The sequence below is a fragment of the Ictidomys tridecemlineatus genome, chromosome 3 (genome assembly GCF_052094955.1).
Source record: "Ictidomys tridecemlineatus isolate mIctTri1 chromosome 3, mIctTri1.hap1, whole genome shotgun sequence".
Lineage (NCBI taxonomy): Eukaryota > Metazoa > Chordata > Mammalia > Rodentia > Sciuridae > Ictidomys > Ictidomys tridecemlineatus.
This window is the reverse complement of record NC_135479.1, coordinates 475168-502154: the sequence shown is the minus strand read 5'-3', so window position 1 is coordinate 502154 and position 26987 is coordinate 475168. Positions and strand designations below refer to the sequence as shown.

Genomic DNA, 26987 nt, shown 5'->3' with positions numbered 1-26987 from the left:
TGAAGTGGTCCTTCAAGGCCAGGGGCAGCAGGAGCTTCTCCATGGGGTGCACCGGCTGTAGGACACCAAAGCCAACAGCAGAGGTCTTGCAAGCTCTGCAGTTGGGAAAGAAGGAGACCTGTTTAGTTTGTGCTGTCCCTGCCAGGGGCTGGCCAGCAGAGGGCGGCCCCTACCTGGCCTCCGCCCCTCCCCCCAGCCCCCACCGGGATCTGGGGACACTTACGCCTGTGGTACTCAGGCATGCAGCAAAGCTCTTGTGACTCCTCCACCTCTGCAAAAATTATTCATCTGAGCCTTCATCCAAAGCCATGATAATTGTTTCCTCTCTAATTACATTTACTTTTTGAGAATAGATTCAGTGACCTTGAGCTGAGTCCACGGGGCTGTGGAGCACCTTTCATACCTGGAGTGGCCCTGCTGGCCTACCCTTGCTTGGCCTCCAGAGCAGGTCCATCCCATACCGCACCAGCACCATCCGTCCAGCTCTGTGAAGGACTTTGTGATGTTGAAATTGCACAGTGGATTGACCTCAAAGAGGGTCACACCCAGGCACACAGTCTAGGCCTGAGCCTGCTTAGTGGGCATGAGCCACTTGAATGCCAGGTGCAGACGGTTCCCCACCAGGATCTTGGGGACACCGGGAGTGTGCCAGAGGTGGAGGGGTGAGGAAAGCAAGGCCCTTGGGTGAGTTTTGCTGTCCGTAGCACCATAAGTGACCTGGGGACTGAGTGCTCCTACCACAAATTCATGTCCACCCAGAACCTCAGAATGGGACTTCTGTGGAAATAGGGTCTTTGCAGATGTAACTACTAAACATGAGGTCACGCTGACTAGGGTGGGCCCTACTCTAATGACAGAGTCCCCATAGAGGAAGGAAAGACACTGTGACACAGAGGAGAAGCCACCTAAATCAGAGGCTGGGATTGGAATGAGGTAGCCATAAGCCAAGGGATGCCCACGCTGGTTGCAGTCTCCAGGAGCTGGAAGGGCAGGAAGGAGCTTTCCACAGCCCTGCCTACACTAAGTCCTGGATTTCTGCCCTCCAGAACGGTGAGAAAACAAGCATCTTGGTCTTGTGGTTCTTCTTTTATTTGTGTTTTTTTTTGCTCTTGCAGTCTAGCAGTGGAACCCTCACGCAGGCTAGGCAAGCACTCTGGGTCTGAATGCACCCTAGCCCTATATGTTTCCTTAAGACACCAGGGACTGGTCATGTGTTAGGGCAGCCTCAGCACCCCAAGACAGGAGGCGCAGCACTGGCCACTAGTCCCTACTGGCAGTTGGGCTGGTCAGAGTGCCAGCCAGCAGCAGCCTGCCCACTGCTCACCCACCTACCTGACCCCAGCAGGAAGGACCTGGGACCTGACCCAGATTCCTAGGGGCTGGATATTCTCTGTGGCAACACTGGGGCACTGCCCTGTCCAGGGCCTTATTGTGAAGCTGTGCCTGCTTCCTGCTATGCATGCCTCTGCCCTCAGCTCAGGTGGGTCCACAGGCCCTAGTGGGCCTGGCCTATCCCTGGCCCAATATCCTCCAAGCCCATGTGGAACCATGTGGTACCTCATCAATCTCCTGGATCCATCAGTTGACACCTCCAAAAGACCAGGGGTTGTAGCTCAGGTAAAGCGCTTGCCTTGCACGTGTGAGGCACTGGGTTCGATCCTCAGCACCACATAAAGATAAACAAAATGAAGGCATGCTGTCTATATACAACTACAAAAAAAATTAAATTAAAATTTAAAAAGACCGGCAGTTTCCAATGTCGTAGACCAGGACAATACCTGGGGCAGAGGGCACAGGCTTAACAGAGAACCCAGCTGTAGGTGACTCAGCTACACAGGCCTGACCCAGCTCCGTGGCTGCTCTGCCACTTTCAGTCCAAGACACACAGCTAACACAAAGTACATACTTCTGACTCATCTGCTAAAGGTGGCAGTTACATTGTCCTCTCTAAGGACATTGCACATGCTCCTTTATAAGTCCTCAAATGTCAAGGTGATTTGAGGACCAGTGCTCATAAGTGTGAGCTTGCCCGGGACATGGAATGAGGGACATTGCAATAATCACTGCCCGTGAGGAGCAAGGCCACTGCCTACATGGAGTGAGTGCTAAAGTATGCTCAGACACACCCACGTGCACACGCAGCTCACACGCATGCATGTACACAGACACCAGCACATACATGAGCACATCTGTGGATGATAGGCTCACATTGAGCACATGTGAGCCATCAAAGCGTGTCAGGCACTTGCAATGTCCACATCCAGAGCAAGCTTGGTCTCTAGACTCCAGGGGAGTGGAAGACAGCAAGAGTCATCCATGCCCCAACATGACCCTGGAGAAGAGGGTGGAGACTACTAAGTGGGAACCACCGCTCCCTGACCACCAGGTTCTAACAGTTGTCAGTTCCCATCACACAGGCAGTCCAGGACCCCAGCAAAATCACTCCATGTCTCCTAGGGCCATTTGGATGTTGGCATGTCCTGGGCTCAGTCTCTTTTCTAATTGTCACTTAAAAAGTCAAACTAGAAAAAAATAGTGATGTTTTTTTAAAAAATATTTATTTAGTTGTAGATGAACATACAATATATTTATTTATTTATTTTTATGTGGTGCTGAGGATCGAACCCAGTGCTTCACACTTTCGAGGCAAGCACTTTACCACAGAGCCACAGCCCCAGCCCCAGCGATGAGTTTTAACATGATTCTCAAACATTTAAATAAATCTAATGTTGGTTTTTAAATTTTCATTAACAAGGAACCTGAGTCTCCACTGGGGAGAAATGGGCTGAAGATTGGGCAGGGCCTTCAACCTCTGGATATACTGTGGGAGGCTGACTAGCACGTGACCGGGTCTGACTCCTCTGCTAATAAAAAGGTATTTCTGTCTCTGGTGTGGTTATTTTGCGCAGCCCAATCAGCCCAGTTCCCCTGGAGTGACCCCTGAGTGTTTTAGTCTCGAGCAACCTGGCAATTGGCATCCCTGGGTGGGCAAAAGGTCTGAGTGTTTAAGTCACCGGGAACGCAGCAAATGGTGGCCCGTACAGGGACTACAAGATAAATATTAAAAATTGGGGGGCTGGGGATGTGGCTCAAGCAGTAGCACGCTCGCCTGGCTTGCACGGGGCGCTGGGTTTGATCCTCAGCACCACATAAAATTAAAATAAAGATGTTGTGTTCACCGAGTACTAAAATATTTTTTTTAAAAATTAGTGAGTTTGGTATTTCTCTCCAGAAGTTAAGCATGCTTAGGATTGCAGAGTATTGTGGGCTGAATTGAGGAAAGTAAGTGAATTAGACAGAAGGAAAATCTGTGACGTTAAACTTTTTAATATTGGGGAATAATTTGTCTTTAGAAAGAAAATAATAATTTTTATAATTCTAGAGACTCTAAATAAATGTAAAAATTATTAAGGTGATTAATGGGCTATGTTGTGGAGTCCTCTACCATGGAGAGAGCGCTTTTTTGAACTTTTTTTTTTATATATATATACTTTTTTTAGTTTTAGGTGGACACAATATTTTATTTTATTTTATTTTAATTTTTAGAGAGAGAGAGAGAGAGAGAATTTTTAATATTTTTTTTTCAGTTTTTGGTGGACACAACACCTTTATTTTATTTTATGTGGTGCTGAGGACCCAACCCAGCGCCCTGCGCCTGCCAGGAGAGCACATTACCGCTTGAGCCACATCCCCAGCCCTTTTGTGGACTTTTTTAGATTGTTTTTGTGAATCTTTATAAAAGATTTTTTGGGTTTATGTTCTAGAAGTCTGCACTAGGAGAGTGAGAAAAAGGAGGAAAATGTTGTAATGAGACTTACTAGGAGGATTTTTTTACCTGGAGTGAAGTAAATTTTAAGTTTCTGTTATTTCTGTGAATACTTAGAAAGTTCGTACTAAACCTCTCTGCTACATTCTTGTCCTACAGATCAGGATGTCTGTAACTCAGCCTTAGCTGCTGCTGGCTATGGGGTCTGTAACTAGACCTGTGGTCAGCAGTGCTTTTAACCCTTAAGTGACTTGACCTAAATGTCAAATGCAGACTGATAGTAACACTGGTGTCTGCCGCTAAAACTCAACTTTTAAAGCACCCACATGCTACAAGGAAAAGCACAGAGTATGGGAGGACACGAGCTGCAACCATAGGTCACAGAGGCAAAGCAAGCTGCTACCCACCATAGGATAGCAGACAAAATCAAACAAAATACCACAGCCAGGAAAACTCAGGGGGCTTTTGCCCTGGACAGCGGCAACAGGCTCTAGGCTGTTTCCTTCACCATGGTAACCGGATGCCTTTTCAGAGGAGCGGGCTTCCTGGTCCTCACCTGCATTTTCGCGGGCTTCCCATTGGTTCTTCCACTGTCACTCAGACAGGACTTCTAGTCCCGCCTTCCAGCCGCTAACCTGTACTTCCTATTAAGAATGCTCACCTGTAAATGCTAACAAAAGATATCTTTTTTCAGCCAAAATCTTAATTTCACAGGTTTCTCCGTTGCAGCCCTAAATTTAAATTAGCTTTGAGTTAAATAACCTGACTTTTCTCTATAGTTATGTTACTAAATAATGTTCTATTGATGAGAGATACTAAACATGCTTCTTTATATTTTGCTTTTAATTTTGGAGGTTATAAGGAAACTTTTGCTCACCACAGGACCACTGCAGGCTTTTGTTCCTGTGATGAACAACAACAACAAAAAGAAAATCCTTATTCTCACTCCTGGCTATATAATTACAAAAAAATAAAAATGCATACACAAGGATCTTATTTCAGTTACATCACGACGTGACATCACACATAAGAGTGCATTCCTAATTAAAAATAAATTGAAATGGATCCAAATATCTAAGGACCACATGGTTACATAAAGTTAATATAATTATAAGTTATGCCTTTATTCTTTTTTTTTTTTTAAGACAGTGAGAGAGAGAGAATTTTTTAATGTTTTATTTTTTAGTTTTCAGCGGACACAACATCTTTGTTTGTATGTGGTGCTGAGGATCGAACCTGGGCCGCTCTCACGCCAGGCGAGTGCGCTACCGCTTGAGCCATATCCCCAGCCCAAGAGCTATAATATGTTGAAGTTAATGTTCAGGCTTTAAAATAGGTGCATGTCAATTAACCAGACCTAGGCAAGCTGCTGGTCTCATGATCCTTGAAGAGACTACTTTAAATATTAGTCGTTGTTTTTTCAATTGCAGCCTTTGTTGCTATATCTTAAAACTTACAACGCATGGATTTTCTTGATGTTTTCCTTAAATTACTTCCAAGATCCTTCATGGTCAGATAAGGATGAAAACTAAGTTATAATGCTCTAGAAGACAATGTAATGAATAATGTGAGTGAGCCCTTTGCTCTATGGTTTATTTATTTTTTATTTTTTAAGAGAGAGAGAATTTTAATATTTATTTTTTAGTTATTGGCAGACACAACATCTTTGTTTGTATGTGGTGCTGAGGATCAAACCCGACACACGCATGCCAGGCGAGCGCGCTAATGCTTGAGCCACATCCCCAGCCCTGCTCTATGGTTTATGAAAAGGCCTAAAGGCCACGCCAATGAAAATGTCTATGTTACTATGGCCAAATGCAATGCCTCCCAATAAAATTGGGAAAAGATTGAAAATCTTCTGATGAGTGTTTGGCAAAGTAATAATAATAACCTGGATCTTCCAAGTTGATTGTGTTATTAAAATGATATGTTTCCTATTAATTCCTTTTATGTTTCAAAAGATCGTGATGACCTTGGACCAAAAATCCAGTGACTGAAAGATAGAATTCCCAGTTGCTTTTTTTTATATTAAGAAAGGGGGAATATGTGGGAGGCTGACTAGCGCATGACTGGGTCTGACTCTCCTGCTGAGCCGTGTGGCATCCAGCAGTCATGCAGCTGGGTAGCCCGGTCTTCTAGGGCTCCAGCGACTGTGTCTTCGTGCATGAGTGTGCCTTCCTACATCCCCATGGGTCGAGCTGTGCTCACCTGTTCCTTTGTAATCTACCCCTTGCCCTGTTTGGGATAGAATGTTCCATGGAAACGCCCTTTGTGTGTCCCCTTCTCTTGCTCTGCCCTTGGGTGTGGCCTTCCTAGATGTCAGTCAACCTGCTGACAGTGGACATCATGAAGCTAGACTCAACCCCCCCCCCAAACCTGACCCCCTGCCTCATTTGAATGGCTTCTCCTCAATAGTAGGGGTCAGCATGTGCGCGCGCTCTCTCTCTCTCTCTCTCTCTCTCTCTCTCTCTCTCTCTCTCTCTCTCTCTCTCTCTTTCTGCCCTTTCTGCCGACCCTTAAGGTCAGAGGAGCCGTCACAGCACCCCTAAAGAAAAAAGGTATTTCTGTCTCTGGTGTGGTTATTTTGCGCAGCCCAGTTAGCCCAGTTCCCCTGGAGTGACCCCTGAGCCTTTTAGTCGTTAGTAACTCGCCAATATTCCATAAGCAGCTCACAGGACTGAGCCTCTCAATCATGTCCCTAACTGATGGGTACGAGGATCGGAGCAGGCTCCCACTCTGTGGGTGGTGGCACATGCCAGGGGTGCCAGGACCAGAAGGACCAGGGTGGTGCTCCAAACAACCACCAGGATAAAGCAGGACTGCCTAGAGGCAGGTCCCCAGCTCTGTGTCTCCCCACAGCGCCCCTTGGGACCAATGCACTGATCTCTGGAATTATTTCTTTTTGGGTGCTGGGGATTGAACCCAGGGCCCAGTGAATGGTAACCAAGTGCTCCACCACTGAGCTACACCCCAGCCCTGTTTTTATATGTATTTTTTTAGTTGTTGATAGAACTTTATTTTTGTTTATATGTGGTGCTAAGAATCAAACCCAGTGCCTCAGAGCACTCCACCACTGAGCTACAACCCCAGCCCTTTTCATTTTACCTTGAGACAGAGTGCCGCTGTACTCCCAGGCTGGTCTTAAACTTGCCATCCTCCTGCCTCAGCCTCTGTGTTGCTGTGATTACCACATGCCTGGCTTCTTTCCATGTGCAGTTAATAGGCATCACAGGGGAAGATCCTTGGGGACCAGGAGCCCCTAGGGGCCTGGAAAGCCTTCTCAGGAGCTGTGTTCTCATGGTGAGCAGCAGGACATGCTGACACTTGGAGGAGGAACCCAGGGAGGACACCTCAGTTCCCCCCACATGGAAACTGCCAGGAAGTCTGTGGGCAGGGAGACAGCAGGATGCAGGTCCCTGTGCTGGCCTCCATGGGAGGCCAGAGGGCCCTGGGTGCTGCTCCATGTGGCTGGCCTCACAAGTTGACAGCGGGAACAATTCCTCACCAGCCCTGATGTAGTCCCTGAGCACAGCCCCAGAGAGCAGATGCAGATTTGGGACAAGCTGAGTGTGTGTGTGTGGAGGGTGAGGCCCAAACTTGGGCATTTGTCGGGAGCTGCCCTGCATGAAGATGCTTTTAAGTCCTGATGCACAGGTTCTGAACAATTACTGCATTCAGTCTAGCACAGTCGTGCCCAGCTCAGATAACAAGGCATGGCTCCAGGAGTAGGTTGAGTCAGACTCACCTGTTCCTTTGTAATCTTACAAATGTTACATGGGACCTCCCCTTTTGTGTCCCCTATATAAGAATAAAGATTCCAGTGGCTCTCTCTCTTTCCACAGACCTTTAAGGTCAGTGAGCCCTCTTGGATTTTGAAAGGCATTTCTGTGTGTTTGCGTGCTTTCTTTGCCACTTTCTTGAGTTGTTGGAATAGTCAGATTTTGTGAACCCAGCATTAGGTCCCCAGCTAGGGCAGATGGCGACAGGCATTGGTGAGGACCAGGTCCAGGGATCCAGGGTGGGTGTGTGACTGTGCAAAAGGGTCTGTGTGGACACAGCCAGGGGCTGGCCGGACACACAAGGGCCTCCAGCTCCTGCAGACATGTGGCTGGATTCTGAGCATGTGGGAGCCCTAAGGACCCTGGGTGCAGAAGGGGCAGGTCTGGCTTCCCAAGGAATGTCCTCAGAAGGCCAGAGTCCCCCACATTGGGTGAGAGAAAGGAGAGTGTCAGCCAGGTGCTGTGATCTCAGCTACAGAGAAGGCCGAGGCAGGAGGAACACGAGTTCCAGGCCAGCCTGGAGGACTTAGCGAGAACCTGTCCGCAAATAAAAAAAGTCTGAGGGTGTACACTGGTAGAAAACCCACCCTGGGGTTCAGTCCCGAGAATCAAAGGAGAAAGGAGGGAAAGAGAGAAGGGAGAAAGGAGGGAAAGAGAGATGAAGAGTCAAAGACAGTCCGGGCTGTGGGGGGGTCGCCCCCAGACTGTTTCTCAAGTTCCTCTCTCCCTCCCCCAATGCACTGCAGCTGGCACTCGTACAGAGAAAGGAGCACTGAGATTGTCCACAGCCACAGGGAAAATGGAAAATTCACTGTCTCCATCGCCAGAGAGAATGATTTATGGGTTTGTTCTTAAGCTCCCAGTTTGGCTTCATACTTTGTCTTGTGTGGGCTTTTATTCCTGAATCTTGGCTAAACTCCTTAGGCCTAATTGGCCTCAAAAATATTGGGCAGTTTACGACCTATCTACCTCCTTATTACCTTAGGAATCAGTCCTGTCCTCTCACTTGGAATTAGCATGATGAGTACTTCTCCACTCAGCTCCACTCGTATAATCACAGATAACTATGATAAAAATCAACAGCAGAAGAAATACCAAGCAGAGGCCATCCCACCATTAAGAGATAGTCCTATTAGTGAAGTAAACCAAATGTTCATTCTTTTTTTTTTTTTTGGTTGTTGATGGACCTTAATTTTATTTTAAAGATAGATAGATAGAGAGAGAGAGAGAGAGAGAGAGAGAGAATTTCAATATTTATTTTTCAGTTTTTGGCAGACACAACATCTTTGTTTGTATGTGCTGCTGAGGACTGAACCCTGGCTGCACGCATGCCAGGCGAGCGCGCTACCACTTGAGCCACATCCCCAGCCCTGGACCTTTATTTTATTTTATATGTGGTGCTAAGAATCTAACCCAGTGCCTCACACATGCTAGGCAAGTGCTCTACCACTGAGCCATAGCCACAGCCCAAAATGTTCTTTCTTGCAGCCAAAGAACTTTACACCAAAACTGAGTTGCATGTAAAGATGCTAATATCAGGCATTTTTGTTTTTTGTTTTTTTTTAAAGAGAGAGTGAGAAAGAGAGAGAATTTTTTTTAATATTTATTTTTTAGTTTTTGGCGGGCACAACATCTTTGTTTGAATGTGGTGCTAAGGATCGAACCCGGGCCACACGAATGCCAGGTGAGCGCGCTACCGCTTGAGCCACATCCCCAGCCCAATCATTATGTTTTGAAAGAATAATTTTGACCATAATTATCTATTTTCTCTTATTATTGCTCAATATTTAAATGTAAAAAAATGAAAGTTGTTCTTAAGTAAATTTTAATTAACATTGGAAATGTTTTCAAATATCCATAATTAATAGAATAAATAAAACACTGCATTTCCTTAAAAAAAAGGTTTGGGTCCAACTGGGCCAACTAGGGTTCATGGGGGCATTTATGAAGATGGACAGCACAGGCCAGAAGCAGACTGGAGAGCCACGAGCGGCTCTGGGAGGTCCTGCTGATGCCGCTTCTGAGGCAGGGGTCAGTTGAGGCTTTGGCTTGCAACCCTCAGATGATAGGCATCCATCTCAGGCCCGAGGTGGTCAGCATCCTTGGAAGACCCGTGAGGACACTGTGGATGAAGAAAAGCTCCTTGGCTGGCCGAGCTGCCCCCTGCTGTTGGAGTTGTGTGGCTTAGGAGTGAGCAGGGCAGGCCCATAGGAAGGAGTGTGGAAGGCCTGGAGAGGGTTTACCTGGGAAAGCCTGGCCTGGGGCAGTAGGAAATACGCAGCCCCATGGCTGCAGGCGGGTGACCAGAACCTCAGAGCCTGCGCCAAGGAGAAGACCTGTCCAGAGCCCAGCAGGAGGGAGGTCTGAGGGTGTACACTGGTAGAAAACCAACCCTGGGGTTCAGTCCCGAGTATCAAAGGAGAAAGGAAGGAAAGAAAGAAGGGAGAAAGGAGGGAAAGAGAGATGAAGAGTCAAAGACTGTCCGGGCTGTGCGGGGGTGTGTGTGTGTGGGGGGGGTCAGCAATGTCAGGTCAGCAAGCCCCCGGCCCGGCCAGCGCAGAGTCTTCTCATCAGAAGGCGCCTTCCCTCAACAGGCGCCCTGCCCAATGCTGCGCTCAGGGTGGGGTGCATGTCCGGTCTCACCAGAGCTGCAGCTTCACGCTCTGGCCTAGTCATCCACGGGATGGTGGATCCCTGTGAGAGTGTGGGCAGGGCTCAGGAGAGCACTGCAGGAAACCAGACTTCCCGGGAGAGAGAGGGTTGACAGGGAGACCGAGACCTGTTTGCCCAGCCCCGTGTGCCCCACATACCTGCCCACACCTTGAGCAGCCACCCACTGTTCCCTCCTCCCTCAGCATCACTGCCCGCCTCCATGAGGACCCATCCACCCACTGGGCAGCCATCAGCCCTGCTCTCTGACTGGGCCCCTGAGTCCCCAGGGCGTGGGGACACAAACCAGGAGAGTTAGGTTTGCCCTGTGGCGTGGGCTTGGACCTTCCGCCCCATGAGCTATTCTCAGGCTACAGGGAGCCCACATGGAACCTGTGGCCAGGTGGGTGCTGTGCCCTGTCCTGCCTGGTCCTCCTTCCTTCCCACCACCTCTGTCCCTCACTCTGAAGGCCCCACACTGCACACAAAGCTTCAGCACAGGCTGACTTCCTAGGGGCCAGGGTGAGGAGCCATTCTGTGGCCGAGTCCTAAGGTCCACACTAGGGACCTGAAACAGGAGTTCAGGGGACACGGTGAGATGGGAAGCGAAACTGTGGCACAGGCTGGACTCCATCCCAGGAGGAAAGAGCTCAGGTCTCTGGCTGCACGGGGCTCTGAGCTGCAGGCTGTGGTCTGTGGCTTTTCTGGTCATCAGTATACATTTCTTCTGAAAGAAAAGAAGCGCTGGTGACAGAACTCAGGGCCTTGTGCATGCTAGGCAAGCTCTCTGCCACTAAGTCACACCTGGTACTAAAAAAATTCATGAATATATATATCTGGTTCCAGGGGTTGAACATGGGGACACTTGATTAATGAGCCACATCCCCAGCCCTTTTAGTTTTTTATTTAGAGACAGGGTCTCACTAAGTTGCTTAGGGCCTTGCTACATTTCGAGGCTGGCTTTGAACTTGTACCTGCCTCAGCCTCTGAGTCACTGGATTACAGGCATGTGTCCCTGCACTGGGCTCCAATAAATTAAAAAAAAAAAGATATATATATATTTATGTTGTAGTTGGACACAATACCTGTATTTTATTCATCTATTTTTATGTGGTGCAGAGGATCAAACCCAAGGCCTTGCAGGTGCTAGGTGAGCACTCTACCACTCTACCACAACCCCAATCAATATTTTTAAGAAAAATATCCTTCCTCACTCCAGCAGAACCCATTCTTCTGCTTCCCTGAGAAACCACAGGCTGCGGCCAGTTCTGGTGGACTGGGGGCTGCCCCTACGTGGTGGGACACAGGTGTGGAGGCCCGAGGAAAGGAGGACACAGCAGCTGAAGGAAGCCTGGAGAGTGCCGAGCAGCCCTCCCAGAAGAGGTACCAGAAAACTCAGTCGCAAGACCCCAAGCCTGGTCCTTGTGGTCCTTGGTCTGTTGCAGGTGGGACTCTCCTGGAAGGTGTCACTAAGCACTGGGATCCAGAGACTCGCCTGGGAAACTTGATGGCCTGTCCCACCCTGTGGTTTTGAGGGCTGGGTCCCCAGCACTCTGGGACCCGCTGCCTGTGTGCGCAGCCAGCGGCAGGGCAGGGGGGAAGGGGGCTCCAGGGGGAAGGGGACGCCAGGCCGGCACAAGGAGCGCCCTGGGAACCCTGCCCGGTCCTGCTCCAGGTCCTGCTCGGAGGAGACCACGTGGTGGAGAGCCCGGCTAGCCTGCAGGATGGCGCCTGCTCAGGGCCACCGGGTAAGGCCAGCGCGGTGTGCACGAGGGAGGCACAGAGTCGGAGAAAGCACAGTGTTGGGGAGCGCTGGGGACCAGGAGGGACCCAGCAGCAGGGGTGGGATGCGGGGCGGGCAGAGCGGGGCTGGGAGGGAGAGGCGGTGGGAGGGTGGGGGGCAGCCCGAGGGGGGCGAATGCCCCATGAAGCCACCGGGGTCCACGTCCAGACGTAGAGCAGTTCACCTTCTGGTTGAGGCCCAGATTTAAAAGAGGTGTTCTTTCTTCCTAAGGCAAAAAGCTCTTGTCCTTAAGGCAAGGGTAGTGTTAGACCTTCCCTTGAGGAAGGGGTCCCGACACCCAGAATCGGGGCTGGTTTTCCTTGCCATCTTCTCTATTCTCGGATGTTCTTTAGATACATTTAACTGTTTTAATCAGCATTTCTAATCACTTTTAGCAGAAAGTTTGGTTAAGCAATCTGTAAGGCTTCATTTATTCACTCATTATTTTAGTGTATTCCTACTGAAAACCCACAACACACTGGCACTGGGGGTAATCCTGGGTACTGGAGAACAATAAGACTATGATGATTTCATTTATTTTTATTTTTTGTGGTACTAGGGACTGCTCTACCACTACTGTTCCACAGGGGTGTTCTACCACTCAGCTATGGCCCCAGATCTTTTTACTGAGACCAGGACTCACTAAAGTGCTGAGGCTGGACTTGAACTTGCTTACTAGCCTCCTGCTTCAGATCCCCGAGTCTGGGATTACAGGTGTGCACCACCAAACTCAACCCCAGGTTGTTATTTTTGTGTCAACTTGGATGGGTAATGGTGCTCAGTTATCTGGTGAAACATCATACTGTGTATTTCTGTGAAGTTGTCTTTTTGTCTTGAAATTAACATTTAAATCAATGGATAGAAGTAAAGTAGATTGCCCTCTGTCATATGGGTGGGCCTCACCTAAACATTTGAAGGCCTTAACAGAACTCAACTTCCTGAGAAGCAAAGAATTCTGCCAGCAGATAACCTTTGGACTCCGACTACAACTCTTCCTTGGGTTTCCAGCTTGCCTAGCACTTCCACAGTTCCTCAAAGTACCTATACACATGGCTTGTTGTTTCGGTGTCTCTGCAGAATCCTGACCAATACAAGGAACAAGAGACTATCCTACCCTCAAGGAAGTGAGGTCTGGACACACATGCTAATCAGACAATCTCGTGCCAAACAAAAAACACAACCTCCAAATCTACGAACGTTTCAGATATTTCCACTTTGTCAACCATCTGGAATTGCTAGTCAAGGGGCCAACAGGGTGGGGCAGCATCAGTGAGCCGAAGAAGGAAGGTCCAGCCAGTGGCAGGGTCGAGGCTAGCTCAAGGCAAGGGCAAAGTCAAGAGCAGGTGGAGGTGGGGCCGCGCAGTCCCTCAAAGAGGGAGAGGCACAACCAAGACTCCGGTCCCTTGAGAGCCCGGCCGACCTAGCACAATTCGGCAGCTGCCTAGTGCCTGTGGGGCCGAGGCGGCTCCCTTTCCACCCTCTCCGACCATCCTATTCCGGCGCCAGTTCCGACAGCGCCGAGGGGAGTAGCAGGCCCAGCGCAGTGGGCGCCGAGCGGTGCGGGGGTGTGTCCAGGTGCGCAGCGGGCGGCGCTGGGCCGGCCGCCGCCCTCCCGGCCCCGCCCCCGTACTCTCACCCAATCCCCGTGCGCCCACCTGCTCCCGGCCCCGCCCCCGTGCTCTCACCCAATCCCCGTGCGCCCACCTGCTCCCGGCCCCGCCCCCGTGCTCTCACCCAATCCCCGTGTGCCCACCTGCTCCCGGCCCCGCCCCCGTGCTCTCACCCAATCCCCGTGCGCCCACCTGCTCTCGGCCCCGCCCCGGACCTGCCCGGCCCTCGCCGGGTTCTGCGCGGTCGTGTCCCGCCCCCTGCCCTCCGCCACCCAATCCCCGCGGGGGCCGGGTCGGCTCCGCGCAGCCGCCGTTGCGCGTCGCAGTCCGGCGAGAGCGGGGCGGCGCGCGGCGGGACATGGAGGAGCTGCTGCAGCGCGAGCTGGGCTGCCGCTCGGTCAAGGCCTCGGGTCACTCCGGGGGCGGGTGCATCAGCCAGGGCCAGAGTTACGACACGGACATTGGACGGGTGTTTGTGAAAGTGAACCCCAAGTCGGAGGTAGGGCGCCCCCGCGGGCGGGCCGGCGCGGGATCGCGGTGCGGGTTCGGGCCGCGGTCGGGATCCCGGGCCGGGCTCGCGTCTTGGTTCGGGTGCAGCGTCTGGGCCCGGGTCCGGGCCGGGTCTGGGATAGGTTCCAGGTCTGGGTCGCTCCGGGAGCTGGGGCGGGGGCCGGGTCGGGACCCTGGCGCGGCGGCGTGATGGCGGCCCGGGCGGTTTCCCCGCCGTGGCCCGCGGGTTCTGAAGGAGCTGGCAGGGATGGGCGGCCCCGGGAGGTCGCGAGCGCCGCTCGCCCTCCTCCAGATGGGCGTCCTGCCTTAAGCTGCAGCCGAGTGGCCCAGTCCTTTAGGGAGTGAGCAGGACCGGGCCTTGCCTTTAAGTCCCACAGACCACACGTCCACTCTGTGCTTCTTATCTGTCTCCTAGAATTCATTCTGAGCTGGGCCTGGTGGCGCCAGCCCGTAACCCCAGAGACCGAAGAACTGCAAGTTCGAGGCCAGCCTCAACAACTTAGTGAGGCCCTAAGCAACTTAGTGAGACCCTTTCTCAAAATAAAAAAGGGCTGGGGGTGTGGCGCAGTGGTTAAGCATCCTTGGGTTCAATCCCTGGTACCAAAAGAAAATAAAAGAATTTATTCTGGAAGTTATTTCCATTTTCTTCTCAGAAAGGAGTTCTCCTTTCCAGGATGCAAGATAATCTCAACTTTCTGTTCTCACACCCCAGCCTCCAGACCAGCCTGCCCTCCAGTCTTACATAGTCTTACATGGGTCTGTCCCCAGCATGGGTACTCATGTAGCAGTGTCCTGCCTCCTCATGTTCTGCAGCAGGTGTCTCTATTCTGTTTTCTGTGGTATCCATCCTTTCACATCTCCATTCCCCCTTCTCCTGGCATTTGCAGTCAGACCTGATGACAAGGCAAGTGAATGTTTTCTGTTGATTAAAATGGAAACACTTAGTGCTTTTATTTAATTAATTTATTTATTTAGTGGTGCTGGGGATTGAACCCAGGGCCTTGGGCATGTTCCTTACCACTGAGCCTCACCCCCAGCCCCAGAGATGCTTTTTAAACACTGTTCTGTGTCTGTTTCTTTAGGTTCTTTACTTGCTACATCAGTGAAGTCCATTTTCTTTTTGCTAATCTTCCTTCTAGCTTTTTGGTAGATAGTTCTAATATGTAATTTTCTAGCTTGCACTGGAGCATACAATGTGTGTAATGCCAATACACTGCTCATTGAATAACATTTGCTGTGGTGTTGGAAATGTGACTTCTTTATGCTTTCCCTTCCAGGAAGTAAGACAGTCTTCCAGACTACCTCCTGCTCTTCTGTTTTCTTTCTTGCCCCCTGTTGGAGTTAATTTGGTCACAGTTGTTTTTCCTTTTGATTATTCTTATCTGCCCCTTGCATGCCTGTATAATAGGTTTTCTGTCATACTCCTCCCTTGGATCTTTTCTAGATCCACTTAAAATAATCTCACATGGATCATTTCTATCCTAGTTCCCTAGATTAGGATGCCTAATTTTACCTTTGATCTGCTGATGAGTAGCAGTTTTCTTTAGTTGGGAACTTTAGGCATGTAGCAGACAGTGTTTCTGTGAAGAAGCTGGGTTTCTAGGCCCTCTTTCATCAGTCCCTGCATCTTTTTTTTTTTTTTTTTTTTAAATATCAGGATTGAATCCATGGACACTTAATCACTGAGCCCCATCTCCAGTCCCTTTTTTAAACAAAACAAAACAAAACAAAAAGTATTTTATGTAGAGACAGGGTCTCACTGAGTTGCTAAGTGCCTCACTAAGTTGCTGAGGTTGGCTTTGAACTTGCAATCCTCCTGTCTTAGCCTCCCAAGTGGCTGGGATTACAGGCACACCACCACTCCCGGCTCTCCCTGAATCTTTTGAAATCTATCTATTACTTAGTCTCCATAACCAGTATCACTGGGCAGCCATCACACTGGAGAATCTGTCAGACACTCCTTTTTTTTTTTCTTAATATTTACTTTTTAGTTGTAGTTGGACACAATATCTTTATTTTGTTTATTTATTTTTGTGTGGTGCTGAGGAGCGAACCCAGGGCCTTGGACATGCGAGACAAGCGCTCTACCACTGAGCTACAACCCCAGGCTCTCAGTTTCCTGCTCAGGAGTTGATAAGCCACCTGAGAAAATGAAATATTTAGTAAAGAAATAAGAGCCAGAGCCAGAATTAGGTTCAAAGAGGAGTGTCTGAGAGGCTGGGCTGTGGCTCAGTGGTAGAGCCCTTGCCTCACATGTACAAGTCCAGTTTACATTGGAGCTGGAACAGAACTGCTAGAAAATGGCTCCCGGCTTTTATTTACGGGAGAGTATATCAAAGGCAGAGAATAGGTTTCATCAGGAGGAGGCTTGCTTCTTGGTGTGGTCAGGGACTTGCAGCAAACAGGTTGATTGGCATCTTCACAAGCCGTACCCCTCTCTGAGTGGCTGGCTATATGGCTCCAGCAGGTCACCCCATCTCTGGTGCTATGCAGAACCTGTGGCAGAGTTAGATAGGATGTCACATGTCCTGGGTGATCTGAAACTAGCAGGAGTGCCACTGTGAGTTCTCAGCAGACTTTCCTACCCAATGGTTTCCATGCTGATTGGGTTCACGCATATTTCACAGACGGCTCCTGGCATCAACCAATATCTAGTAAATGTAGACAGGGCCTGGTTGTTCCCCTTTATCTCCTAAAGAGAATGTTGTAAAAGTTCCATCTAGGATACAGCTCTTCCTGCTCAGTGACTTTGGCTCTCTAAGGTGATGAAGTATTGAGAATGGACTATGTCAGTGTTAGCTGCTAACTCAGTTAATTATGGCAGCAAGCCTGTGCAGTTTAGTATTAACCCCACTTTTCAGATAAGGAAACTGGGCCATAGAAAGCTTAAATAACTTGCCCAAGGTCACAGAGTTGGCAACTATGAGAATAAGTAGACTATGGAGCACGGTTCCTGATAGCCCTGGTATGGAAGCCTGGTTGTCCATCGCCAGTAGAATGGGTGACTACACGTTGGAGTAGTCACAGCAGTGGAGCCTGTACGCAGTAAGCATGAGCTCCGACTGATGTTGCACCCACACAGGGGTGCAGTGTGGAGTAAAGGGGCCAGATCCCAGAGACCATGTGACTATAAGATGACCAAGCAGGCAAAATAAGTCTTGGTGCAAGTTCAGGCAGAGGCTGCTTCTGGTGGGTGGGTGGGTAGCACTGGATGGTGGACGAGGGGTTTCTGGATCATGGAGGTATCTGGACTTTTGTTTTGGGCGGTGGTTGTGTTGTGGGAAGTGATTGAGTTGGGCACTGATGAACCACACACCTTCCTGTATATATATTTTTTTTTCTAAAGAGAGAGAGAGAATTTTTTAAAAAATATTTATTTTTTAGTTTTCGGCGAACATAACATCTTTGTATGTGGCGCTGAGGATCGAACCCAGGCCACACGCATGCCAGGCGAGCGCGCTACCGCTTGAGCCACGTCCCCAGCCCCCTGTATATATTTCAGTGGCGATTTTCCTTAAAGGGCTGGTTGGTGGGTACAGGGGCCTGTAATCCATCAGTGTGAGGCAGGAGGGTCGCAAGTTTGAAGCTGGCCTCAGCAACTTAGTGAGACACTTTCTCCAAATTCAAATAAAGAGAGTATTTTACAAGGGAGGAATTTGGGGTGGGGTGGGGTTGTAACTTAGTGGTAGAGTGCTTGCCTTGCACGTGTGAGGCCCTCAGTACCACATAAAAATAGAGAAATAAAAGTATAGATAATGTGTCCATCTACAACTAAAAAAATATTAAAAAAAAACCAAAGAAGAATTACCTAGAATGGGAAGTTAGGGACATTCCTTTGGCCAATTGAAACAGATGTCAAGTTGGAATCTGAAGGGTGACTAGGAAGAAACTGATGTGGCAAAAGAGGTGGGGATAGTGTGCTACACGAGGTGGCATTACTGTGGGGCTTTCAGGCTGCAGAAGGCAAGGAACTGAAAGAATCTCAGCCTCAAGGGGTATGTGTGGGTGCACATGCCCCAGAAAAAGGTGGAAAGTGGGCAGGAAGCCAGAGGGTTGCAGGCTTGTGTTATCCAGGGTCCCATCCAATTTGCCTTAAAGAGGAATCATGCTGTGTTGTGAGCGGGGAGACCCAGTGGAGGGTGGTCCCTGTAGTCCTGAGACTGAGGTGGGAGTGGTAGAGATGAGCCCTTTGCAGTGCCTGGTAGCAGGTGGCCTAGAACTTGGTGGTCCATTTAATGAAAGCGGCCCCAGGTTCCTGGCCACCTGCCTCCTCCCTGTGGAACAGGACTGTGGCTGAGATGCTATTTGAGGGCAATGAAAGAACCCATGTATGTAGGGACACGTGACTAAACCAAATTCACGTGGGTAACGCCACGTGAATTTGGGCTGACAGACACAGAAAGTACCTTTTTCTTTGGGTTCAGTGACAACTCCTCAGCCACAGCTCCCACGGGGGAACAAGGCAGGCAAGAAAGAAGAGGGGGCACACCTGGAACCTGGGTTTTATTAACTGGAGCTAATCCATGGACCATTCTATGCAAGAAAGGGCAAAAGGGTAGGATTACAACAAACAGGTGGGCGGCATTCAACACCATCTGTGACACCCACTCCCAGAGCTGCACCTTTCTTCTCCAGTTGCACTGCAGGGTGCAGTACCAGTCCAGTACCTCTGGGCACAGCTCCTGTTCAGGGCGGCCTCCGCCACATGTACACAGTGCAGCTCTGTGCCCAGTGCTCAGGGACAGGAGCAGCCTTCCACGCTCCTCTCTCCAGTCCTTTTGGTTTCAGTCACAGAATCAATCTGAGGTCCAGTTCTGGAAAGTTCAAGCCCTTTCCTTCCTGTTCAACTTGAGCCTTCACACCACTGTTGACACGTGCTTTGGAAAAGCCTTCCACGTGTATAGTCCTCGGTCCAGCACTGGGAATGCCAGAAGAAAACCTGTCTACCTGGAACCTTTCCAGGGTGACCTCTGCCTCTTTTCTCTCCTCTTCCCGTCCTCCATTGTCTTTCTGACTGACAGGCCAAAAGAATGTTTGAAGGCGAGATGTCAAGTTTAACTGCCATTCTGAAAACGGACACCGTGAAAGTGCCCAAGCCCATCAAGGTGCTGGGTGCCCCTGGTGGTGGGAGCATGCTGGTGATGGAGCATCTGGACATGCGGTATTTAAGCAGGTCTGCCTGGACACCATCCCTTCTCCTTAAAAGTAGAGGCTTGAGTTGAGTCCCAGAGACTCAGGAGGCTGAGGCAAGTTTGAGGTCAGCCTTAGCAAGTCCCTCAGCAAATCAGTAAGACCCTGTGCCTCAATAAATAATGGAAAGAGCTAGGGATATAGTCAGTGGTAGAGTGCCCCTGGGTTCAGTCCCCAGTGCCATTGCCAAAAGAAAGGAAAGGAAAGGCTCTGTGGTTCTTTAGTCCTCTAGTTTGTACTTGGGGACACTGTTTGAGGAAGGTGACTAAGAATCCATGACCCCACCACGTGACGGTTCTGCAGTGTGAGTGGTCGTACCCTTTGAAAGTCACAGGCCAAGGAGAGGACTCTCCGAGTGAGGGGCTGGCAGTGGGCCCAGTGCCATGTCAGATGAGGTGGGAGAGGCCATCAGGTGCAGCCCCTCGTCTCCCTTGGTTCTGGCAGAAATAGGCTTTCTGTCCTCAAGTGTTTGACCAGCTTTATGTGCCCTAGGCCTTTCAGACAGGCATGTCTCCTGATTGTCATCTGTTTTCTGTCTTTTGGTTTCACAGTCATGCTGCAAAGCTTGGAGCCCAGCTCGCAGATTTACACCTTGATAACAAGAGACTTGGGGAGACGTTCCTGAAGGAGGCTGGCACAGTGGGTAAGGCCGGGGGGCCCTGAGGAACCCTGCCCAGAGGGGCACATTCAGCCCATACAGGCTCGGGGACAGGCCGTGCTGTAGCGTGAGCTGATGCCACAGCCCTGCGGCTACATGAGTGCCGTGTGTAAGCACTGGAAGGGTGCTTATGTGCTGTGTCCTGTGGTCACCAGAGACAGCAAGTGCAGCTGGACTTCACCTCCCACTCCCCGCAGACAGACCTGCAGTCTCTCTGCCTGTCTGCAGAGTGAGTCCTTCGGGCACAGTGTCTTTTCTCACAGTGCAGTCACTCTTGAGTGTCAGAGTGAGAACACTTCCATTTACCTGTCCAGAGCTTGGTGCCCTGTTAGCACTGAGGGGATTTTTCCAACTCCTGCCAGTTGGTAATCCACGACTAGCCGTGTTGACTCTGTTAGACAGTAGCTGACAATAAGAAAGCAGATAACCCGCAACATGCTGTATGAGCGTCCCCGACGGGTCCCCCCCGCCCCCCCGCCCCCCAGCATCCACTGGGGAGCCCTGTGAGACTGCGTTTCCCGTTTCCCTCAAGTACAGAGTTCAGTCCGTTGGGCTTTTCTTTGAATTTGGGGAGCTGCAGAGGGTTGAGGCCATTTTAAAGCACAGTAGTTTGTCAAAAGTGGCACTAGGTTGGCCCCTGAAAGTATCCTTTCCTGATGGATTATGAGGTACCTTTTTACTAAGGAGCATCCCCTTTTTTTGGGTTCTGTTGTCGCCCTTTCCATGTATCCTCTGGTACAGCTTCTGGACACAGTCTGTGTCCTCGGTCATTAAATCCGTGGACATAGTCTCTGTTCTGAGTGACCTGAGGGTTGGCAGCCATAAGACCCCTGTTTGTTGGGAAGGGCATGCTGAGGTCATTCACAGGTCAGCTCTGAGCAGAGCCTGGGGTCTCTTGGAGCAAGGGAACTAACCAGTCATCTTTCTTTCTTTCCTCTTCTTGCAAGGGAAAGGAGGTGGGCAGGCGGAACGGCCCTTCGTGGGCAAGTTTGGGTTTGATGTGGTGACCTGCTGTGGATACCTTCCCCAGGTGAGCACACAGTCAGATTAGGCACAGTGGGGGAGCACCTTTGCCCTTTCTTTTTTTTTTTTTTTTTAATATTTATTTTTTAGTTTTTGGTGGACACAACATCTTTATTTTATTTGTATGTGGTGCTGAGGATCGAACCCAGCGCCCCGCACCTGCCAGGCGAGCACGCTACCACTGAGCCACATCCCCAGCCCCCCTTTGCCCTTTCTTATGAGGTGTTACAAGCCTCACCCCTGTTTTCTTGGCTGATTCCTAGGAAGTTGACATGGGTTCACCCACCTTATATGCTAGGTAAGCACAGAGAAGCAGAGAAGAACCAGTAAGTTAGGATGCTGGATTTCAACTGGGTAAAAATCAGAAAAATTATAAATGTTTTATTTTAAATAAATATTCAGCCATCCGTATCCACAGGTTCTGCATCCAGGTATTCAACCCACTGCAGATTGAAATATCTGTCTGTACTAAATGCGTACAGGTTTTTCTTGCCATTATTCCATAAGTAATGCAGTATGGCAGCCATTTCCGTAGATTCACGTTGTTCAACATGTACAAGCAGTCTGGAGATGATTTAAAGTACTTGGAGGGTCTGTGCGTCAGTTAGGCAAACACTGCAGCATTCTATGTAAGGATTTTGTGTCGGGTTCCCGGATCCCGTTTCTGTGGATGCCCAGGGACTGTGCCCTTCAGTGTTGGACTAAGGTTGGTTCCCTGGGACTTTCAGCCTGGGGCGTTCTACTGAAGCCCAGCAGATGTGGGCTAGAAAGGATGGCAGCTCTGCTTTCACAGAATAGGCAGAGTGGCTCTTGGGGGGGGCGGGGGCGCACTGAAGAAGCTGGAAACTTGCAGGGGTTTCCTGGGGGATGTCCTAGGAGGCTGTCTGGACAGCTACCTCAGAGCCTTGAGCAGTGCTTTCTGGTGCCTCAGCTTCAGGGCGTGGGTTAGCCGGCTCTGCGCCTTCCTCTCTTCCTGTGATGCTCCATGCACCCGTGCTCAGTGCTTCTGTGTGCGTGTGGGGCTCTGCCCTGGGTGCACGTGCCCATCTGCGTTCTCGTGCCCATCTGCGTTCTCGTGCGTGTGCGGCTCTCTCCTCAGCATGTCCTGCTTTGCGTGGTGCTGTACTACCGTGTGTCTGTCTCTCTTCCCCCACAGGGACAAGCACCTGTGGCCTGGACATCCTCTCTTGGGGGTCCTCTTCTTGTACAGGGCTCTACATGACTTTTCTCATTATCACTCTCTGGAGAGGGGTCATCTATGATCCCATTAAGCAATGGGATCAGGGAAGGTCAGCTGGCTCTGGCCTCTGTGTTCAGTAAGTATAATCAAAAGAAAATGTTCCTGTGCTCTTCAGTCTTGGAAGGCTACAGAGTGGACCCTACCGCATTCCCTGCTTCCCGCTGCTCCTAGGAAAGGACCTGAGGTCTCAGCCTGTCTCTGAGACCTCATGCTGCCCAGCCACCCTTGGCTCTTCAGCTCCAGGTGGTGACCCTCTTCACATGCCATGTGTGCAAGCCTCTTCCACTTTACGGTACTTCTGGGTATTCGAGCTTCTTTATGTGTGGCATTGTCCAAAGAACTATGCTTTCTCCTTTGCTTTCACACGTGCAGGTGAATGACTGGCAGGAGGACTGGGTCATGTTCTATGCCCAGCAGCGCATTCAGCCTCAGATGGACATGGTGGAGAAGAAGTCTGGGGACCGGGAGGCACTTGAGCTCTGGTCTGCTCTGCAGGTGAGCAGGGCCCTTGCTGCACAATCAAACACATCCCATAGCAATATGTCCCCCTTGGCTCCAATGTCAGAAGTGCCAAGGCAGGTGCAGCCCCCCTGAGTCTGGTTCTGGACAGGAGGCAGGTGCCTGTCAGTGTCCTGTCCGTCCCCTGAATCCAGGCACTGTTGAGTGGTGCTGCTGTTGGGGGATGTGCTACAGCCCTTAGGAAACATCTGCACCCCTCTGCATGTAGCTGAGGCTCTGTCTCCCTGCAGCTGAAGATCCCTGACCTGTTCCGCAACCTGGAGATTGTCCCTGCCTTGCTCCACGGAGACCTCTGGGGAGGGAACGTAGCAGAAGACTCCTCTGGGCCCATTATTTTCGACCCAGCTTCTTTCTATGGCCACTCCGAGTATGAGCTGGCGATAGCCGGCATGTTTGGGGGCTTCAGTGGCTCCTTTTACTCTGCCTACCACAGCAAGATCCCCAAGGTCCCTGGATTTGAGCAGCGCCTGCAGTTGTACCAGCTCTTCCACTACCTGAACCACTGGAACCATTTTGGATCAGGGTACAGAGGGTCCTCCCTGAACATCATGCGGAATCTGGCCAAGTGAGCTGGCTTTCCTTCGGAGGAGCCATGTCTTTCTCCACGGCCACTTACTCGCGCAACTTCCTGTTTTCCGTGCGGCCTGTGTCCAAGCCTTGAATAGGACGTGATGTCAGGAAAGGTGTGCCCTCAAGCTGTACGTGGCCAGACATCGTGACTGATGAGGCCACGCGGCAACCGGCACAGGGACCTCTGAGGCTGAGGGCCCTGGGCCAATGGCAGGGAACCGTGCGAGACCGTGTGAGCAGGCAGGGACAGAACCAGTGTGTCCACCCACCTGCTTCCCTGTCCAGGAACACCTCTGAGCTGATGGTGCTTCGTGATGGGTAAGACCTGAGTCCAGACACGAAGCCAGCTTCCTAGAACCTTATAGGGGCCATTAATTCCCAAATCAAGCACATTTCCTTTTCTTTATGCGTTTCCTCTGGACCTAACTGCAGGCTGAGCAGGTCTGGGAACTAGTTCTGGGAGGGCCCAAGTTGCCAGCCATAGGGTGAAACGGGTAAATTTAGGAGTCATGAACCCCTCCCTCCTGTTATTACCCATCTATGTCATTTTCTACAGTCTTGCCAAGTTGTCATTCTTTGCTAAACTTATAAAATGAGCATTGAACTAATATTTCAGTATCATAGTGATGAAGTATTTCATGAATGTCATGGACACTAACAGACCCTTTGCCTGAAAGTCTAAATAAACTCCAGTGGTCTCACTGGTTCATGAGACTACATACTTGCCACTGTTGTGGTTCAGCCTCTGTCCTGTGGTTTGCCCTATGTTTTGACCATAAATGGCTACACCTGTTGTTTCTTAAAAGAACCGTTTTTATTATTTATTTATTTATTTAAAAATATTTTTTGTTGGTGGACCTTTATTTTATTTGCTTATTTGAATGGGGTGCTGGGAATCGAACCCAGTGCCTCACATGTAGGAGGCAAGCTCTCTACAGTTGAGCTACAACTTCAGCCCCAGTTTTTGTTTTTTTGTTCAAGTAAAGTACAGCACAGAGCTTGATACAGGAAGGAGCAGCCTGAGAACTGTCCATGGCACCTGACAGGTGGTGCCACCCGTCCACTGTTCTCCACCTGTGAGATCTGGAAAACAGGAGGACGAAAGTAGTCATGTGGTTGGGTCAGGGGAGAAGCTGCTGGTGGCCACAGGAAGAGAGGACTGTGACCCTGAGGCATTCGGGGCGGTCAGTTTCTAACCTGGTAATTCCTGGACCACCATTCGCCACGACCCAGCTTGATTACTGTGAGCCTGGGGAAGCTGGCGACTGTGTCCAGAGACATTGGTGCCTGAGCAGGACGATACCCAGACCCCTCCCTCCAAGAGCGTCCCTTTGGTGGCTGTGCAGGGGCCTCTGGGTGTCCACGATGCTTGTGGCCTGGATATCATTCCTGTGTCAAACAGCGAGCCCAGCCCTTCCCCAGCCATGAGCAGAAAGGACACCTGGGCCCTCCAGAGGAGATGGCCTTCGCTCCTTGGACAGTGGCAGTGCTGCCTTCAGGAGAGGCCACCAGTGGGTGTGGGAGGACACCTCCGGGTGTGTGGTGGGCTGATAAGAGGAGAGTGGTGTTTTCGATTCTGTGATGGTGTCAGCTTTTTAAACTGCCATTTGTGGCAATTACTCCTCCTAAAACGTCTGCTTTTGTACCTAATTTTGTATTCACTATTATATATATAATGCACATAGTGCACACACATACCACTTTTTTTTTTTCCTAAAAGGTTGCCAAAGGCATAAAGACTTTAGGTCCAGAGGTACCGGGTCTACCTGGAGTTGCTTCTTGAGTATTATTCCATTCCATGAGAGACGGATGCACTGTCTGGGACAGGTTTCCCCAAGTGAAGTACTGCGGGGTTCTGGGCTGGGCAGAGGTGGTGTATGATGTCCTGTCACTGCCTCCTCTGGTCCTTGCAAAGCAGAGTGTCAACACTTGCAGTTTTGAGAGAGCTAGCTCCAGACACTAACACCTAGGTTCCTCGTTGAGGCTGGACCTGGGAGGGGTTTATCTCTAGAGCAGCCACAAACATCACTGGGGTAAGGCGTCCAGGGGAGGGTTGCTGCCCCAAGTGCCTGCCCTGGACCCTCAGGTCTCCTCTCTGGGTGTTGGTATTTCCTACTGAGAGTGGGAGTGTTTCATCAAGAAGCACAACCTTGCTGGGTGTGATGGCACATGCCTATAAACCCACCAGCTCAGGAGACAGAGGCAGGAAGATCGCAAGTTCAAAGCCAGCCTCAGCAAAAAGCAGAGATGCTAAGCAACTCAGTAAGACTCTGTCTCTAAATAAAATACAGAATAGGGCTGGAGGTGTGGCTCAGTGGTTAAATGAAGCACAGCCCTGTGTGACACTGCCAGAGTGTCAGACTCCACAGAGGGAGGTGAAAAGCTGAAGCTGACCTTGCACCCTGAAGCTTACTTTCATCTTTTGACGAATCGTCCTCTGACACATTCCCTTCTCCAGCAGCGTGCCTGCATCCCTTCCACAGGCTGTCTGGATGCCTTGGCACAGGGCCAGCCAGGCTGGTCAGGCCCCCCAGGTTGGACTCATCCAAAGAGGGCTTGACAGGTGGGAGGGTGAAGACAGCAGGAGCAGGGCAGCACCCAGCTCTCGGGGCGAGCCCTGGGACCTGGTTGGCAGGAGGTGGGGGAGCAGGCCCCCAACCTCACCCTCCTTTCCATCTTCTGGGATCCCCTTTGGCCAGACCTACCAGAAGGCCAGCTTCTAAAACAGGGTGGTCCAGGCTACATGGAGGCTGGTGTGAGGTAGAAGCAGATTCTGTGGAACAAATCTGTCATGTAACACCCCTGTCCTGCCACCTCCTTGGCTTGGGGTCTGCTCTGCCCGCCATCTTGCTCCTCTGTCCACAGGAAGCCTGCAGCCCTCCGTGCCTCCTGATCCCTGCCCCCAGCTTACTCTGTGCATCATCTTTCTAAGATATGGTCTTTAAATAGCATTATAATTCACACACCACAAAGTCCTGCTGTCACTTTCCTGCCTCTGAATTTTCAGTAGCCCTCGTTGATCCCAAAATAAAGGCCTGGGCTGGCTGTGACTGTGGCTCAGCGATAGAACACTTGCCTAGCGCGTGTGAGGCACTGGGTTCAAGCCTTTCAGCACCACATAAAAACAAAATAAAGGTATTGTGTTCATCTACAACTAATAATAATAATAAATCAAAAACAAAAAAACAAAGACCGATGCCTGTGGACCAAGCTACCGTGTTCTTGCTGCAGGCCTGAGGGCGCAGATGGCTCTCTGCAGGCCCGTGGTGTGTGATTCCAGGTGTCATATGAGCTGTTTGAAGGGCAGGTTTCCATCCTGACGTGACCTGACCAGGGGTGACAGCAGACTCATCCCAAACACCCACCTCAGTAACTTTAAGAGCCTACCACAGAGAAGACCCTAGGAGCCTCCAGGGTTAGGGTTCCTACCAGAGTCCATGTGGCCAAGCTTTGCAGCACGCAGCCTTCTAAGCCTGAAAGGGTGTGGCCTTGCCTACCTGGAACTCCATAGAGCCCGGCCGTCAGCCAGAGCACAGACGTTTGCCAGGTGCAGGGCTCTGCCGTAGCTGTCTTCAATGCCTGGTCAGGGCGGGCTCGGACAGAGAGAACCACTGGGCAGAGTAAGACATGGGCAGCTGCCCTCCCTTAGGTGGCTGTCCCTATAACTTCCTTGGTGGCCTTGCCGTGGCT

General features: G+C 50.5%; 1 protein-coding gene and 1 pseudogene across 1 annotated transcript; both read left to right on the top strand.

The window, feature by feature from the left end:
- Positions 1–8344: 8344 nt before the first annotated feature.
- On the top strand, positions 8345–10464 carry LOC101974740 (phosphatidylinositol N-acetylglucosaminyltransferase subunit P pseudogene; annotated as a pseudogene).
- Positions 10465–13886: 3422 nt separating this feature from the next.
- On the top strand, positions 13887–24016 carry Fn3krp (fructosamine 3 kinase related protein). Its single transcript, XM_078041342.1, has 6 exons — positions 13887–14086; positions 19119–19270; positions 19839–19930; positions 20893–20975; positions 22581–22703; positions 22958–24016. Exons 1-6 carry the CDS (start codon positions 13946–13948, stop codon positions 23294–23296), a joined length of 930 nt encoding a protein of 309 aa, XP_077897468.1. The 5' UTR covers positions 13887–13945; the 3' UTR covers positions 23297–24016.
- The last annotated feature ends 2971 nt before the right edge of the window (positions 24017–26987 follow it).

Bases quoted from the DNA above. Each gene is read 5' to 3' on its own strand.
- Fn3krp (XM_078041342.1), top strand. From the start codon at position 13,946: ATGGAGGAGCTGCTGCAGCGCGAGCTGGGCTGCCGCTCGGTCAAGGCC. The intron at 19,271-19,838 runs GTCTGCCTGGAC...TTGGTTTCACAG, and splicing joins GACATGCGGTATTTAAGCAG to TCATGCTGCAAAGCTTGGAG. The intron at 20,976-22,580 runs GTGAGCACACAG...TCACACGTGCAG, and splicing joins GCTGTGGATACCTTCCCCAG to GTGAATGACTGGCAGGAGGA.